The sequence below is a fragment of the Colossoma macropomum genome, unplaced genomic scaffold, assembly GCF_904425465.1.
Source record: "Colossoma macropomum unplaced genomic scaffold, Colossoma_macropomum, whole genome shotgun sequence".
NCBI lineage: Eukaryota > Metazoa > Chordata > Actinopteri > Characiformes > Serrasalmidae > Colossoma > Colossoma macropomum.
This window is the reverse complement of record NW_023494804.1, coordinates 17,563,993-17,582,583: the sequence shown is the minus strand read 5'-3', so window position 1 is coordinate 17,582,583 and position 18,591 is coordinate 17,563,993. Positions and strand designations below refer to the sequence as shown.

Here is an 18,591-nt window from a genome sequence, read left to right as displayed (position 1 = left end):
AACACCCAGAAAACCAAGGAGATCATAGTGGACTTTAGGAAGGGTGGAAGCCAGGCACACTCAGTGGCGGTTCTAGACCATTTGAACTTGGGGTGCCAGGCTGGGGCCAGTGGCTATGTTAGAGGGGCCAATTACTTTTTACCTTATTGCGCAATGTAGGCATTATGAGGCAAAAGTCAATGTTTGATGTTCGCATCACCTAAAAGGGTCCAGCTGGAAAATGTGTTCTTACTTTGGTGTGCCGCTTTGTCACTGTGTGTTCACAAGAGTGAGGGGACTCACTGCACATTTAGGGAGGCCGAAGGGGGGCCAACCTTGCTATCCCAGGGGCACTGACCCCCTCTGGCACCCCACACCTAGAACCGCCACTGGACACACCCCCCATCTACACCAGCAGAGCTGAGGTAGAGTGCGTGTCTGGCTCCAGGTTCCTTGGTATCCACATTTCAAATGATCTCACTTGGTCCCTAAACTCCTCCACCATGGTAAAAAAGGCGCGACAGCGTCTTTACTTCCTGCAGAGTTCACCTGTGTCCCAGGATACTGGTGAACTTTTACTGCTGTACCATTGAGAGCATACTCACAAACTGCATCTCAGTGTGGTTTGGCAACTGGCCCACATCTGACTGCAAAGCGCTCCAGCTGGTGGTGAAAACTGCCCAACGCATCACATGTGCCCAGTTACCTTCCATTAAGAACACTTACCATAAGAGCTGCCTGGGCAGGACGAGGAACATCGTCAAGGACGTTTCTCATTCTAACCATGGACTTTTCACCTTCCTCCCATCTGGCCGGCATTACAGAAGCCTCTGCTCCCATACCAGCAGACTCAGGAAGAGCTTCTTTACTGAGGCTGTGACCCTGCTGAACTCCAAACCACCACTTTAACCACATCTTTGCACTCACTGCACTGTTATTGTACTTTATTTTCCTAGTATTTCTGCACTATTCATATTTGCACCGACAAATACTGTACAAGTTTACTCTGTATACTTATCTTTACATATGCTTCCTCCACGGTACATACTACGTACATTTGTACGCTCTCCACTCTCTCTGTATATATGTGTATTATATTTATACTTGCATATCTATATATATATTTTTACCATTCTACCGTCCTTCTGTACTTTATATGTAAATAATACTATATTTTGCACTTCTAGTTAGATGCTAACTGCATTTCATTGGCTCTGTACCTGTACTCTGTAGAATAACAATATATTAAATCTAATCTAATCTAATTTTTCCTGCACAATGACGTTTACCAGCTTCAACCAATAGGAGGCGCTACTGAGAGAAAGTGGGCGTGACGTAGTGGCCGGAATCGGCCAATGTGCGTTTAGTAATGGATCCTCTCCACTTCCAGTGTGCTGGCCGTGGTCGGTGTGCCAGTGTTTGACACGTATCCATCTGTTTACGTGTCCACCGCCACCCTGTGCGCCCAGAAACACTGTGGGGACACTGGACGCTGCTGTTTAAACATCTGGGGCAGAGTTTCACACCTGTGAAATATGGAATCAGGCTCGCGCGAGGCAGCAGCAGGTAAACAGCAGCACACCTAAGTCTCTGTTAAATAAAGTGCACTGCGTCTGTAGCTGTGTTGTCGTCGAGGAAATACCTGAAGTACCAGAAATTCACGCTTTCGTGTTTTCCCTGCACCTGATTTACAACATTAGAGTCCCTCTGGATTTAATCAGGTGATTTAGAGTTTGAAGCCGCAGTGCAGGTGGGCTGTAGAACTGGAGGTGTTCACGTTGAAAATGATCTGCCTTTATTTTGCTAGTCAGTCTTAAACCGTGTTGTTTTAGTTGTTTGTATGTGGATGGAGAGATTTTCAAACATGTTGTGTTTGAGTTTATATTAAAGGGACACTCCAGGCAAAATGAACAGTTTAATCATCACTACATCTGTTGAAAACATGTCTGATTTCCTCTTACAGTAAGTAATTAATAGTGTCTATAGTGAGATTTTATGGTTTAAAGACTAAGAAAACCATCTGATGATGCATCATGAAGGTGGAAGTAAATTTTTGAAAAAAATACAAAGTGCTTTGGTGGTCAAACCTTTAGCACAAATTGCTAGGGTTGTATCACTAATGCTAGCACTACATATTATTAATATAAATTAGGGACCGGCGATATGGCAAACATATTGTATCACAGTACTTCCAGACAGTTACACAATATAAATTATGCATTACAATATTTAGTTACTCTGAGATTTAATTGAATTTAAAGTTTGAACAGACAAATTAGAACCTGTAGTGCAATATAAAAATACTACAATATTAATAATAATAATAATAATAATAATAATAATAACAATAAAATAATAAAAAATAATTCTACCACTGCAATTTTTTTTTTCAGTGTTTTACAAACTACTCTGCACTAAATAATTTAAACAGGCCTAATTATGCCTGCTTTGTAATGAAATGTAGTTAGTCAGTACTGATGAAATCCATGATATGCTCAGAAAAGCATATTGGGACATAATTTATCATGATAATGATACAGTGTTTTATATTGCTCAACCCTAATATATATTAGCTTCTAGATCAATGGCTAGCAGTCAGGTTTTGTGGGCTTCCCTGTGTTGTGATGCATGCTGTGTATTGTAGTGAGAAACACAAATGGGAAAATTATGTGAAATCTTGAATTGTCTTAAGCCAAAGAGGCTGATAAGTGCAGTGCTGGTATATGGCAATATGACATAACCTAACAAATAACATATTAAATGCCAGTTTTAGGCCCTTTAAGGTAAGCTTGTTCAGAAGGTACCTTAGTGATGTTCAGCATAGTTATAGCAGTTTATGTGTCAGCTACGAATGAAGATAATGTCATAAATTGAAAGTTCAGCTTAAATATTGGTAATTTTCCCCAATAATAACTAATAACTCACCACCATCACAGGTGCTCCGTATATTCAGCGGGCCAAAAAGGTGAAAGGAGGCCATGCAGAAGGAAAAGCAGCTATGGATAAACCAGCGGAGTCCAGAATGAAACGCCTGTTTGGCTTCGAGAAGGAGGATCTGTCTTCATGGCACCGGTTTGTGTGTCTTCTCAATCGGCCCACAGATCCTGCATCTCTGGGTATCTTCCGCTGCCTGTTTGGTGAGTTGTATGTTGATTGAAGTCTATTGTACACTCACTGGCCACTTTATTGGAAACCCTTTACCTTGCTGCTGTACAGACACCAAATACCGTACCACATGCCAGACAAGAACAACTCCCTAAAAACTGGCCACTTTATTAGAAACATCTTCCTTGAACTTCCACTCACTGGCCACTTTATTGGAAACAACTAGCTTGTACTTCCATTTACTGGCCACTTTATTAGAAACACCTAGCTTGTACTACCACTCATTGGCCACTTTTCATCTTAAGGTTTCCACTGGGAATAGTATTTTATTGAAGTTTTCTTTTCTGGAAAGTTCTCTTGTTTGTACAGCATTTGGTAAAGTGTTCCTTCAAACTCCTCAGTTTCCTCACAGCTACCTGTCCATGTTAATAACCTGCTCTGTGTCCACAGGCATGTTGATGGCCATGGACATCACTCAGGAGCGTGGGCTCAGTCACCTGGACTATAAGTACCTGGATGGAGCACCTGTCTGCCGCTTTCCTCTCTTTAACTTTCTGGAGCCTCTGCCTATGGACTGGATGTACTTTGTCTATCTAGTGATGTTTCTTGGTGAGTGACCTTCTACACAGAGAGGAATCTTCTTTTCTTTCTGTCGCAGATAGCCACAACACTGCACAATATATTATTTTTCTTTGCTCTAACAGTTCCTTGAATTCATGAAGGGCTTTATTATTAACTGATGGGTGAATTAGATGTGTTGGAGCAGGGAAACAGTACAATGGGTTATTTCATGACTTACTGTACATTTTTTAGAAACACCTACATTGTATTTCCACTAACTGGTCACTTTATTAGAAACACTCACCTTGCACATCCACTCACTGGCCACTTTATTAGAAACACCTACCTTACACTTCCACTCACTGGCCACTTTTTTGGAAACACACACTTTCTGGCTCCACTCTATTGGTGTACTGTTGTACCTGGGTGGGCAATATGGCAAAAATTTGATTACACCATACGTATATCAAATGTAGGTTTTCTGAGGTTTGTTAAGCTGGAACAGACAAAATGCACCAGTTGAGCTGCAATTTAAAATATGCTGTTGAAAACTACAAAGATGACATACTGTGCTTCCATTTGAACAGGTCTAATTGTCAGAGACGCACAATAATTTTGAAATCAGATCTGTATTGGCAGGTAATTTCTTAAAAAAAATTGATTGCCGTTGGACAGCGATATTTCAAATTGATATTTAATGACACACTTTTTGTACTCTGGTATGAGCAGTAAGTGGAGGTACAAGGTAGGTGTTTCTAATAAAGTGGCCAGTGAGTGGAGGTACAAGGCAGGTGTTTCTAATAAGGTGGCCAGTGAGTGAAAATACAAGCTAGTTGTTTGTAATAAAGTGAACATCATCTAATAAACTGAACACCCTCAAGGAGGAGCTACAAGAGAGGGGTTTTGTGATAAATTGGCTGGTCACCATAGTGCTTCAGCCACACTGTTTGACCTGCGTTATGCTGTCAAGTGGAAAAGCTTTAATAAAGACCTGAGATGAATTATCCACCACTGTGCATGTGTTTGAGCAGGTGCTGTTGGCATCATGCTGGGCTGTTTTTACCGCCTCTCCTGCCTCATGTTTATATCCACGTACTGGTACATATTCTTCTTGGACAAAACGGCGTGGAACAATCACTCTTATCTGTACGGCCTCATTGGGTTTCAGCTCACACTGATGGATGCCAACAGATACTGGTAAGATGACGACCAGAGCTTAAGCATTTCCGTTTTGAATGGAAAAAGAAGAGTTCGCTTATTTGTGGCTGTACGTGCTGTTCTGCAGGTCTGTCGATGGTCTCCGTAATCCTAAGAAGAGGAATGCACATGTGCCGCTGTGGAATTACACCCTGCTCAGAACACAGGTTTGTTATATCACTTTGTCAAGTTTTATCTGTATTTTCCCACATAAGACTGATTTATTATCTGTTACTTCTGACTACATTTGGGGAAATATCTAATTGGGATTTTCAATGCATTATTAACAAAACTGTGTTTTTATACATTCCCTCTTGTTTTTATTGAGAGAAAGCTAACAACCAAGTAAAAGCTACCCTACCAACCCTAACTGTCATCTATCTGTTGTCATCTATCTATTGTCATCTATCTATTCATCCATTTCCGTTCAACGGGCCAGACCTGCATTTCCTTGATACAGCAGTAAAGTGAATAAGAACCTTTTTTAAGGAGTCTCCATAAGAAAGCTAGGTAATATTTTTAGTGAGTGGACACAGTGGGGTCAGCAACATCTTCTGAATATGTGGAGTCTGTTTTATTTCATTTCTCCCTGTTTCACTCTTGTGTAGTGGCATAGCTTCACTGGTGGTGTTGGACTGATGGCCTTCAATCACACATACCTATCAAAATGTTAGGCCATGCCCAGATCAGATACTTGATTTTTTTAATTCAGAAACACTAAGTTTTAATATCAACAGACATAGTGACAGCAATGTACTTCGCATTAACTTCAGTGTCCTTTCTGGATATATGACCATATCTCAGTGTTTAATAATAAAATATTGTAACGTTTCTTTTTCTCTATATCTGCACACTATGACAGATCTTCATAGTGTACTTCATTGCTGGGGTCAAGAAGCTGGATGCTGACTGGGTGGAGGGGTACTCAATGAAATATCTGGCTCATCATTGGCTGTTTGACCCTTTCAAGTGAGTCATAAACAGTGGCTATTGGAGTATTTCCAAAATTCAGTGTAGACATTGACAGTATATAGTGACTTATTGAGCTACTTTGTGCTAAAATTCAATAGTCTAGTAATAGACTGAAGCACTCTTTGAGCTGGATTAGAGGAGGTTCTGCCATGTAATGTGCAGCTGTTGGTTCAAGATAAAGCATTTGTGTGTTTTCCACATTCCCACAGATAGTCCAGACTGAAAGGTCCTTGCCCAGATGTTTATGTCAGCGTTTCTCCACAGGACAATCTCAGTAGTATTAACAACACAATGTATGGTCATGTCTCTCGGCAGGTTTTGTTATTCTAGTAGTGTGAGGGGAATTGAAAAAGGACTACAGAGAACGATTCACTCCACAACTATTACCGTCAGACTGTAAAAACTACACACACTGCAGATTCATACTGGATTAAAATCACTCCACACTTATTACTGTCAGACTGTATAAATTACACACACTGCAGATTCATATTGGATTAAAATCACTCCACACTTATTACTGTCAGACTGTATAAACTACACACAATGTAGATTCATACTGGATTTATATCACTCCACAAGTATTACTGTCAGACTGTATAAACTACACACGCTGCAGATTCATACTGGGTTAAAATCACAGATCTTCTCTGTAACAACTTAAATGATATAACCTCCAACTAATCCAGCTGTAGTAGGACTGTGTATATTTTGTTGTGTTTCAGCTAATCGAGCTCTGCATGTGCTGGTTTAGTGTTAAATTAAAGAGAACTCTAAACATGTGTGCAGCATGGGTCACTGTTTGTTCCTTGTGCTGTGCAGAGTTATCCTGCCTGTGGAGTTGGTCAGTCTGATAGTGGTTCATGGAGGAGGCCTAATCCTGGACCTGACGGCTGGTTATCTGCTGTTTTTCGATGCCACCCGTCCTGTCGCCTTCTTCTTTGTCAGCTACTTTCACTGCATGAACTCGCAGCTCTTCAGTATCGGTAAGAGGCTGGAGACAATGAGCCGTGTGTTTAAAACCTCAGGAAGTAGACTTGTTGATGTTTGATAAAGAGCAATGGTGTCGAACTTCAGTCTATGTGCACCACAGGAATGTGCAGGCTTTCCTTTACTTTAGCACAAATGAAATACTTCGTGAATTGTGTGGTTCCTGCTAAACTACAGTTTAATGGAATAGTTCAATGAAAAATCCACACCGTATCACAAAGGTTCTTGAACAGCTAAGACATTTTTGCTGTCTGAAGTTGCTCTGGAGCCACAGTGCTAATGTAGCTAACAAACAGTAGAAGCTTACATCTTACCATTTAGCATGGTGCTAACTGGATACCTAAATCATCACACACTTACATCAAATTGTGTGGAGATTTTCAGTATCTTTTATAGACTTGCTTATGTGGTTTCTGACACTGTATGACACACTATTATCTGTAACATTAGGCAATAATATGACACATATCTAACAGTATGTCATCTATTAGTGATCCAGGCTTCTCTTATTTGTTAGCTACATTAGCCCAATAGCTCCTGTACTAACATGTCTTGGCTGATTGACAGCATAAGGCAAAAATGGACTACATTTAATTTGTTGAATTGTTCTTGTAATACCTCTGATGAACGGTATTCTGTTTACTTAATTAATTGTATACTGACTAGTGGCCCCCTGGTAATTCGGGTTTGAGGCCCTTGCTGTAGAGACTTTGTAACACTTTGTATTTTTTTCCTAGGGATGTTTTCCTACACCATGTTGGCCACTAGTCCACTGTTCTGCTACGCCGATTGGCCGAGGCGCTTTTTTGGAAGTTTCCCAGAGTTCCTCCAGCCCGTTCTACCTCTGGTATCGCCCACCCCCCGCCCCAGCTCCTCATGCATTTACCCTAGTCCGCCCAGCAGCTCCTCCGAACAGCAAGACGCATCTACACATCCCAAACCCTCCACGCCGCGCCTCAGACACAAGATGGCTGCGATATTCACCATCATCTACATCACAGAGCAGTTTTTCCTGCCGTACTCTCATTTCATCACACAGGTAATTTCTTCTCTCTGACTTAAAAGCGATAGAATAAGCGAATTTACACAACTTTCAAACTTTCGCCTTATCCCAGAACTTACTGATCTATCAAGACATGTTTGGTGTCTCTTTAGTTTCTTTAGAGGACGATGTAGCTAACAAATAATGAAAGCTTATGTACCCTATGTGCTAACTACATACCTAAATCACCACACTACTCCCTCATTTTCTGTTTTTTTTTAATATTGGAGGTTGAAGTAGTACGTAAACATTGCATAAGCTTCAAAATGTGTGATTCAGTACCCATGTATGGAAACTAAACTGCAAAAACAGGCCATTTTGAATTCATATTTTCTGTGATTTCATGAGATCCAACTCATTTACCTGTATCTACCTATTCAATCCACAACACCCACGCACACTGAAGTTTTAAGAAGTGTTTCAGTTCTGAGTGCTTTTTGAACAAGCACAATATAGCAGAGCCAGTCAAAACAAAACTCATTTACATATGTCAGTCTTAAAGGCACAGTAACAAAAACAGCCTGTTTGATTCTAAGGGATAAAGAGAGGTTGGAAAATGATCATGTATTTGGTATATAAAACCTACCCAAATTTGTACCCAAAATATTTTCTTCAAAGAAAAAAAAAATACAAGAAAAATGTAGGATATTGGCCCTTTAATAACTCAGTGTGGTTCAAGCTAAGTGTGATTTAGGCATGCAGTTTGTACGACCTTGGGACCAGATACGGCCCTTCGGTAAACTGTGTCCAATAGCTAGCTTTACAACAACTCAGTCTAATCAGATTATCGTTTTTATACAAATTTCATGCGTTTGGAGCAGTCGGGGTAGATGAGGATGTTGTGTAGCCTTTTGTCTGACTTTTTTAAGGAAGTTGGTTTATAAAAAAGATTTGTTTTGCCTTTCTGCCTTGGTGCATGTAGTGCATGTCCTCTTTAAACAGTGTGATCTAGAATGTCTGCAGTTCAGGAGGACAAAAGGGTTTTCTTTCGCAATGAGAGCAAATATTCCTGTCAGTTCAATGAGAAACAGCAACACAGATACATTTCATCACTGTCGTTAGAAAATCTCAGAGCTCCTTTTAAAAACAGCAACTGAACTTCACATTGTGTCAACATTTCATAGCTAACAGACACCTAGACGTTTTGAAAAAACCCTTTTTTGGCCCTTTTATATAGAAGTGGAAAATGCTTAAATGATTGTACCTCATTATTGTTGTCACTGTCTGGAAAAACTCATATCTGTGAAATGGTAACTTTACAGCAGAAGGAAAAAGTGTTCTTAAAGGGTCCAAATCATCACAAAACACATTTTCCTCACTTTTTGTTAAAAAAAAAGTTTGTTGTAATATGTAAACACAAAAGTTTCAAAGTTTCAAAACATGCTGTTCACTCTGCTCATATACAGAGACAAAGTGCATTTTTCAAAAAGTTTCTATAATGTTACAAAAACCAACACATTTACATATATCCATTATATTCATATTCAGTCCCACCCACTTGCACTGAAGTTATAAGGAGTGTTTAAGTCTGGGCTCCTTTTTAAGCGAGCCACAATACAGGGCAGGCAATCAGAACAGAGCTCAATCACATATACAACAGCCTGTTTAATTGTAAGGGATGAAGAGAGTTTGGAAAATAGTCAAGTAAAAATGAATTATGAATGTTTTTGGTATATAAACCCACTTAAGCATTATAAGTGCACCTCAGGAAATTTAAGAAACCATAAAAGAAAATGGAAATATGGATAATAAGTTGTTGTACAAGTAATTTTGGAGCATTTCTATTGGTCCGCTGATTATGACATTGTAACAATAACAATATGTACAATGAAAAGATGTTAAGGGCAACTTTTTCCTTCTCCTATAAAATTTTCATGAGAAATACAAGGTTTTCTTATGACAGCGCATACTGTATGTAAGGCCATAGGCTACATTTGGGTAAAAAAAAAGATACTTCCATTTATTACGCTTATTTATATCAAATAAAGCTGAATGGTACTGTAAGAGCTATTGTTAATGAAGTATTAGTTGTTAAAATACTTTTTTACTCCCATATAAATTATTTGTATCATATTCTATGCATTAGATATGAAAAGTGAATGCTGAGGCTTGTAGATCTGATGTCTCTGTTTTCTCTGCAGGGTTACAATAACTGGACTAATGGTCTCTATGGCTACTCGTGGGATATGATGGTCCATTCTCGTTCACACCAGCATGTTAAAATTACCTACAGAGATGGAGTGACGGGAGAGGTCGGGTACCTGAACCCGGGGGTGAGTCACACACTGTCAGCACAGAGAGGTGTGATAAACAAAACTAGACTAGATCAGAAATGCTTATGCTGATTTAATTAAAAGCATGATGTGTTAAATTTATGACATTAAATGATTAATGATGTTTGTCAGTGTGAATAGAATATATTACATTACCACAGTTTTGTCTTTAGGTTTGCTTATTCATGGCAACTATGTTGATGTATTTTATTCCAGGTGCTTAGTCACAGTTGGTTGTGTTTGTGAATCCAGCATTCTTACTGATATGTACACAGTCTTTCTGTTGTTTTATATCAATATATGGGACTGTGAGAAATATGTATAATGACCACTGTGCTGTCAGCAATAGGCTGTAGCCTGATGTTATGATATTGGATTTGAAAAAAGTAACTTTTTCTAAAAACCAAGTAAATCCAATACTTGATTTTTGCAGTGTTGCTGGTATTCTACATTCATACATTTCTCAAATGCCATTTCTAGAACCAACTCTAGACTTTTTATTAGCACTCTTGTTATTTATGATCCATTCAAGTGAGGACTGCAAAAATAGCTGTTATGATGAGAATGTACATCACCTCGACATGTCAAGTACAATGTCAAATACAGAGCCAATAAAATAAGCGTCCAAAAACTTATGGACTGGACTGTAACTGTTTGCTGTTTGTAGGTGTTTACTCAGAGTCGACGGTGGAAGGACCATGGAGACATGCTGAAGCAGTACGCCACCTGCCTGAGCCGCAACCTCCCTCGCTTCAACATCACCGACCCACAGATTTACTTCGACATCTGGGTCTCTATTAATGACCGCTTCCAGCAGAGGTGAGGAGCAGCGCTGACCACACAGCACAGCAGTGGTGTTAACCCTCTAGAGCTGTCTATTTCTGCCTTTTAATATCGTTTTTTTCTGCAAATTTTAGTTCATCATTTCTATTTATTTGAGTTTAACACACTGGAAATCAAACAGAAAATAAAAAATGTGGCATAACATTTTTTTTCTAATATGTTAAATTCAATCTATGTATATATGTACGTACACATGATATAACAGTTTCACAACATAAACAACCACATTAATAGGAATATACTTCCATACTTCACACTTCAGTGGCTTTTCATTGTTAATCTGGTGAAATTAATCAATAATAGTCATTTCCACAAGGTTGTGAATTGCTAAATGTGTGCACATGTTCGCTCAGAAACTGTTGCAGTGCATCCAACAATAAAGGCAGCATGGAGTTTCTTTTATGCATTGATAGGAAACACGGTAGCTCACAGAAAGCTCCAGTTCCACATACTGCTCCATTTTACTGACCAACGTAGACATGCATAGGGTTTAATCAAAATCTGGGTTGCATAGTTTGCCTCCTTTTTCACATCTGTTTCATTTTCCAAAGGGTAATCAATCTTATAAAAAAACAGATGTGCTAGAAGAGGGAAATAACTGGGCTGTGCAGGTCAGGGGCGTGCCAGGGATGGGACTGACAAACCCGTCAAGGCTGTTTTTAAGAAAAATATTATATTATATTATATTATATTATATTATATTATTAGGAACTATTTGAAATTATTCAGTTCATACGGCTTAACTTCTGTGTATGATCTGTAGTTATGAGAGTAAAGAATTGAATTGTGGTCAATGGAGAATCTCGATTCAAAATGCTGCCTAGTCTAAGGCTGTCCAAAAGACTACCCCTGAAACTATTTTGGCAAAACTCAACTGTTAGTATTTGAGCTGTGTCCAGTCCATAATTTACATGTATTTACTGTACATTTACTGTACAGGTATTTACATTTATTTACTGTAATATTTTCCTTTGCTTGTAGGATATTTGACCCTCGTGTTGATATTGTAAAAGCGGACTGGTCTCCATTCCGGCCCAATCCTTGGCTCATGCCTCTGCTGGTGGATCTGTCCCCCTGGAGGGCGAAGTTTGAAGAGATTGAGGGGACTTTAGATAACCAGACCGAGGTGGTCTTCATCGCTGACTTTCCAGGTATCTAGCAGTGTCCATACCGTTCCCTCCATGCATGTATAGAGTTCTTTTATCTTTTAGTGTCAACAAGCCTTCATAGATGAAAATATTTCGTTTTTTATTCCATACCCTAAAGAGGTAGGGAAAGTATATAAATATAAATCTAGGTGCCATTGTCACCAAGAAACCAAATATTTAATTTTCCAGATGAAACACATTTAGAAAACAACACAGTTTTGGCAAAGAGCCAGAGTTTTGGGCTCTTAACCTTTGATCAGAGGTGGTTATCAGCTAGTCACATTTGCTAAGCATATTAGGTGCAAAATGCTTACATGTACTTTCAATGGATTTGTACTTTCCTGGGTATTTTCAAATAATAATACTTTTACTTTTATTTCTACTGAAGTATATTATTGAGGAAAGTAATCTGCTTTTTCATCATTAGCATTTATACCCTAATTTTCTTTTTTGGGTTTAATTTCATTCTGTTTGTTGGTTCAGCTCTTGTTCTGCTTCACTGTTGCTCACACTTTAGAACTTAGACCAAAAACAATAGAGCCAAAAGAACTTTTGGGATTGGGCATTTCAGTCAAATTTGATATTCAAGTTTGTAAAGACTTATTTATAAAATATTTAAATAATTCTGAAAAAAAACCGCAAAAATTAAGGTACAGGCCACCACGCACCGCCACCACCAGAGACATCTTACTTTTACTTTTTTTGTTAAACCCAGACACAAATCCATAGGGCGTTGATCTAAAGACCTTAAATAAACAGATAAATGCTGACCATCTGTTTTCCAGTCAGCTAATGTTATTAGCTTAGTTACATCGTGTTTCACCTCCCACTTAAAAAAGATGGTTCTTAGTAAAGAGAATGGTTCTTTAAGGGTTGTGCTATTTTTACGGTAAGAGATTGTAGCAATAGCAGAACGCTTTTTTTCAAAAAGTTTCTATATAGAACCATCTAGAGCACATACAGAACTATTTCATCACGCTAAGAACCCCTTAATCATGCAGAGGGTTCTTTAAATATTTGTGGTTCTACATAGAACCATTTTCTTTACTAAAGAACCCTTGAACCATTGTTTTAAGAGTGTACCTTTCAGCTTAAAAAAGTCAGTTTGTAAGGAACTAGTTGTTTAGCTAGTTGTTTGAGTTAGTTGTTTAGCTGATACCAAACAATAAATTCATGTTGAAAACATTTTACACTAAATTAAATTTAGTGTAAAATGAGCTTGAGCTTCTTGTGTTGCCGCTTTTCTGTGACGCTTCCTATATGCTATATCTGTGCCTTGCTTCTCGTCTGGTGTGTGGTAGCCTTTAGCTGGCTGCAGTAATCTTTTTCTGCTTCCTTCTTTGGAGTAAACAGATTAGAAACTCTGGCCAAAATGTAAGACAGGCTCTACACTGCCCTCTGGTGGAGAGTTTAGACATCCTATGGTTCTTTATATGAGAATGTATAAGGTAGAAAAAAGCGAATATGCCTATCAAAAATCCATATTTTACAGTTTCATGACTAGCAGGATATTCAAAAATACTGACTTCAGTTCCTATACTGATATATGCATATAGATACTGCATGTACTAAAGTTTCACTGTAGTACTTTATCGACCCTTGTATTTATTTATTTATTATTTTTACTGAAGTTGTTTTTTTGCTAGTTTACTATCACTTCTACTTGAGTCATTATTTCAGTGGAGTAAACAACACTTGTGCTGGAGTATGGGTTTAGGCCTCTCTGTGGAACTTCCTGTTGACAGGCCTGCATCTGGAGAACTATGTAAGTGAGGACCTGGGGAACACCAGTGTTCAGGTGCTGCAGGGTGAGGTGAAGGTGGAGATAGTGGAGGAGAAGATGAACTACACGCTGGCTCCAGGAGACAAGATGCAGGTAACAATTGCATGGAATAAAGTCTTTGACCTGCACTCACTGCTGTTAGACTGAGAGGGTTGATTTGTTGTTATTATGGCTAAGAGCTAGCAGGGATCCAAAAGAAAGTGCATACACAAACATAGCAGGAGGGCTGAGCCAGATTTAGCGGCTCATTACTATCTGTTAGATGTGTAATATTGTGTTTTTGTGTGTGTTTGTATGTGAGTAGCTTCCTGCTGGAGCGTACCATAAAGTCTACACAGTGTCCCAGGTACCTTCCTGCTACATGTATATCTACGTGAACACCACTGAGGCGGCGCTGCAGATGAACTTCACCATGCTATTGGAGCTTCAGGAGAAAGTCCGCAATGGGACAGGTCAGTACAGACAACCATAGTGGTTACTGAATAATTCATAGTAGTTACTAAATAATTCAGACACCGTTAAAAAAATGTCTCATCAGTGAAACCCAAAAAATTACTTCATGTGGTAATAAGTAAATTAACTAGTTTTATTTAGCCTAAGTTAATACTTTGAATGAACTATTTATTCAGTAATTAAGTAATTTTTTGAGTTAAATAAAACTAGTTCAATTACTTGTTACTACATGACAAATTTTTAGGTTAAACTGACAAGCAACATAAAAGAAGTTACTGAATAATAATTCAATGTGATTACATAATAATTCATATTGGTTACTGAATAATTTATAATGGATAATGCGTAATGAATGGTAGTTATTGAATAATAACTGAATATTAATGCCGCAGAAAAAGAAAGAAATGAGCAAATTTATAAAGGAGTAATTAAGCAAAAAATTGCTAACATTGCTAATAATTGAATGAGAACAGTTATCAGTATGTAAATGAGATCTGAGCTCTTTATAGATCTTGATAGAACTTGATAGAATCTTTATAGAACTTGTTGCATGTTGGATTTAAAAATGAGACAGACTGCATTATTCTACGAATTATGCAAACAACTAAGAACAGTTTTTGTGAGTAAGATTTTTAAAATATGTGCCTGAAGTTTTTAATTTCAGGGAAACATCATGTAAGATGCGCACAAGTTCTGCATTTTTTTAAATTTATTTATTTTTTTTGTCACATCTTAAACCCACAACTGTTTGTTTTTGGCTCTCCAGAGACGGAGCCTCTGCCCCCAGAGCTGCAGCCTCTTATAACTGGCCTTGAAGATGAGGGTTCAGAGGTCAACGTCACCGACCCAGTGGTGCGTCTCTTCCTCAAGCGTCAGAAGCGCTTGGAAGAGAAGAAAAAGCGTCGAGAGGCGCCCATCCACGAACGGTTCAACAGATTCGTCACGAAAAAATACTACATGATCCGGCGAGGGTGAGTCTGAGGCTGATGTGTCAGTGTAATTACAGAGATGCGACTGAATTTTGTAAACACCAGATACTAAAAGACGGTCAGTTAGTGGTGGACAAATATGAAAATGTCATTGTGATAAAATATGTCACAGAACTCTTTTCTGCGCATATAATGAGAATCACCAGTATGTCTAGAACACTGAACAACTGCATAGACTATAAAATGACCAGTTATACTGTAGACTGAAAACAACAACTACCAGTGTAAAGGAACTGCATAGTAACAAGTACACTCTTGAAAAAGATGGTTCAAGAATTCTTTAGTAAAGAAAATGGTTCTGTATGGAACCATGATCACTTAAAGAACCCTTTGCATTATTAAAGTGTTCTTTGCATCGTGAAAGCGTTCTTCAGACTGATGGAGAATGTGCTATAGAGAGTCCTATATAGCACCCAAAAAGGGTTCTTCTATTGTTACAAGCTTGATACCGTAACAATAGAACCCTTTTCAAAAAGGTTCCACATAAAACCGTCTATAGCACATTCATGCACATTTTCTGACAATCTGAAGTGTTCATGATACTATATAGAACCATTTTCTTTACTAAAGAACCCTTACAGAACCATTATCTTTAAGTGTGTAGCTGATTGAATTGAAGCTCATTATACCATCAACTTACTTTATTCATTTATATTTAACGAACTTATATTTCTTTAAGGTGTTATTTTTGTAAACAGTGTCAAAAAATATATTTTGTAGTCAGTTTATCAGTCTTTTTATGTGGCACTGCTGTTTTGCTGTTTCAACTCTTTCACATCATGCAGAAAAAACAAAATATTATAATTTATACAGAGTATAAATACAACTCAACTGCACTACTCAATTTGACAGAGAAATTATGTTCAAAAAATTGAACCTGTCAGTCCAAACCACATTTGTTTTGACAAATTGTAAAGAAGATATTGTCATTATGATTTGATTTTGATGAAAATTTGATTAAATGCTTCATAGTAGTTGTTTTTCAGAAACAATCTTTTACATTTTTGCCATATTTTGCCACTAAAACAAAATATATTTTTTATTCATTTTTCTTTTTTATTCATATTCATTCCTAAAATAAATATGAATATTTAAATAATTAAAACAGATAAAATTGTTAGATATATATTTGTTTGATACATAATTTAAATAAATAATATACATACTTTGCATATAACAATGTAATATAAATTTATTGCAAACAAAGAATAATAAATCAAGGCTACTGAGGATTAAAACATGTCTGTGTCCTGTAGGTTTCTAATGACTGCCATCGCTATGCGAAACCTGGCCTTCGGACTGCCCCCTTTGGAACAGCTGAGGAGGGAGGTCGACTACGCAAACATGAAGGCACCTGAGGAAGACGCCAACCAGAACGAGCCGCTCAAAGACGAGACGGGTCACGCAGAGCTGTGAGAGAAGTTAGCCGTGGACAGTTATTGAACCACCGTCTGCTGCCTGATCCTACACTTAAAACAATAAAGGTGCCAAAGAGATTTCTGTGGAGCGATGCCATAGAAGAACCACTTTTCATTACGGAACCGAATGTGGTTCTTCTATGGCACTGGTCTAAAGTGCTCTGGCACATTTATTAACAGTGTAACCCTGCTGAAGCTACTGACCCAAAGTACTTCACAAGGTCAAAACATTTGGGAACATTTCACATAATAATAGTGAAAAGGTCACTAATTTTAGCTTACGTTTACATTTAATATCTATGGCAAAACACAAAAATTCCCATTTTGAGTATAAATATGGCCTTATGACCTGTGTTCTGTTCCTAAAATGAAATCAGGTCTGTGTTACTGAATTTAAAAATGGCATTTTAATAGACTTCTGAGGATGTGTAGTCAGTTTAAAGTTGCTCCCCACCAAAACATCACTGGACCCTCAAAATTATGAGGTAATTAAAGAGTGAGTCAAAATCTGAGTATAGGTACATGCAAGCTTACACTGCTGTGCTTTGAACTGATATCAGAAACCTGCCAACCTCACAAAAAATACAACTACAATATTACTGCAAAACACTAGAGGGCGTCCACGAGCAAGTCCTCAAAGACTGGGGTGAAAGAAGCTAATCAGTTACAGAAGAAAATTTAAATTTCGGACCATTTGTGCTGGACCTTTATTTCAGTTAGGAAAGTAGCAGGATGTTTTTAATAAGAAATCAAAGAAAAAATTAGCAGTATATTCCGTTTTTCTACAGGTTTTTGGTAGAAGGACGCTAACGTTACTGCGAATAAGTGTTTGTGGTCACTGGCTACATGAACGTACATGAGACACTGTTAAAAAAATCGCCAGTGTTAAAATATTTTATTTCATTCTCCAGAATTTCAAGAATGATTTTCGCTCCAGTAGGCGCTCCAGAGTGAGTCCAAAATAAATAAGTTCCTATGGAGCTTCTGTACTACATCATACTTTGTAAAGCTTAATTTTTTTTCATATAGAAAAAATATTCATTTTCTCAACACAGAACAGCATATAATATTTCATCACTGCTGATCTGTTTCTGAGTGCTTTAAAACTCCAGTTATAGGACTTTCCAAGAGTGTTTTAGGTACGTTCATGACATTGGCAAGCGCGACCGCTTCATTCAGCCAATGAGCTGAACACCTCACCAACCAATCAGCACTCAGTAGGAGTAATGCTAACCAATCAACACTAAAAAGCAGTAATGCTAACCAATTAACACTAGTAGCAGTAACGCCAACCAGTCAGCACTCAATAGCGGTAATGCTCACCAGTCAGCACTCAGTAGCGGTAATGTTAGTGTCACCAGTTTGCTCTAGAAAAAAAACTGAAAGATACTGGCAAGTTTTCTTTGATTTTTGTTGGAGTACATCCTTCTACCTTCCAAAATGAAACAAAGGACCTTTCCTGCAGAGAAAAACAGCTTAGCTGTTTTACCTATTTGGGCATGACACAACCTCAGAGGTCTGTAGTTTTAGCATTAACTGTTACACACTATGCAAAACTTGAAACGAGGTGAAATGAATTTTTCTTCCTGGACAGATTCACGAGTCTTGGTCTAAATATGCTGCTGCATTAAATAGAACACACTTTTTTGGTTTTCTTTCTTCTTCTCCAGTGATACATACTGCATTTCAGTTCGATTGCTGTGCTGAATCATAAGTATTACATAATCATAAGCTTCCACTTGTTGGGTACGGAGCGAATATGAACATTACATTGACAAAAAACAGTTTACTACTGTATGGTCATTTTTTTAATTAAACTATGAAGAACACTGTTCTTG

At 38.0% G+C, this 18,591-nt stretch overlaps 1 protein-coding gene across 2 annotated transcripts; it reads left to right on the top strand.

Annotated features, from left to right (window-relative positions):
* Nucleotides 1-1,514: 1,514 nt before the first annotated feature.
* ggcx (gamma-glutamyl carboxylase) lies at nucleotides 1,515-18,585 on the top strand. Of its 2 annotated transcripts, XR_005008595.1 has the most exons (16): nucleotides 1,515-1,545; nucleotides 2,916-3,116; nucleotides 3,535-3,693; nucleotides 4,677-4,842; nucleotides 4,931-5,009; nucleotides 5,705-5,811; nucleotides 6,637-6,800; nucleotides 7,542-7,843; nucleotides 9,988-10,119; nucleotides 10,787-10,938; nucleotides 11,944-12,113; nucleotides 13,856-13,986; nucleotides 14,198-14,345; nucleotides 15,113-15,317; nucleotides 16,592-16,832; nucleotides 16,890-18,585. XR_005008595.1 is itself a non-coding variant. In XM_036594274.1 (15 exons), exons 1-15 carry the CDS (start codon nucleotides 1,515-1,517, stop codon nucleotides 16,749-16,751), a joined length of 2,307 nt encoding a protein of 768 aa, XP_036450167.1. In that variant the 3' UTR covers nucleotides 16,752-18,585. The 2 variants fall into 2 exon arrangements, 1 of the variants encoding a protein (XP_036450167.1); XM_036594274.1 differs by having other exon boundaries at nucleotides 16,592-18,585.
* Nucleotides 18,586-18,591: the final 6 nt, after the last annotated feature.

Bases quoted from the DNA above. Each gene is read 5' to 3' on its own strand.
- ggcx (XM_036594274.1), top strand. From the start codon at position 1,515: ATGGAATCAGGCTCGCGCGAGGCAGCAGCAG. The intron at 5,010-5,704 runs GTTTGTTATATC...ACACTATGACAG, and splicing joins ACACCCTGCTCAGAACACAG to ATCTTCATAGTGTACTTCAT. The intron at 14,346-15,112 runs GTCAGTACAGAC...TTGGCTCTCCAG, and splicing joins GAAAGTCCGCAATGGGACAG to AGACGGAGCCTCTGCCCCCA.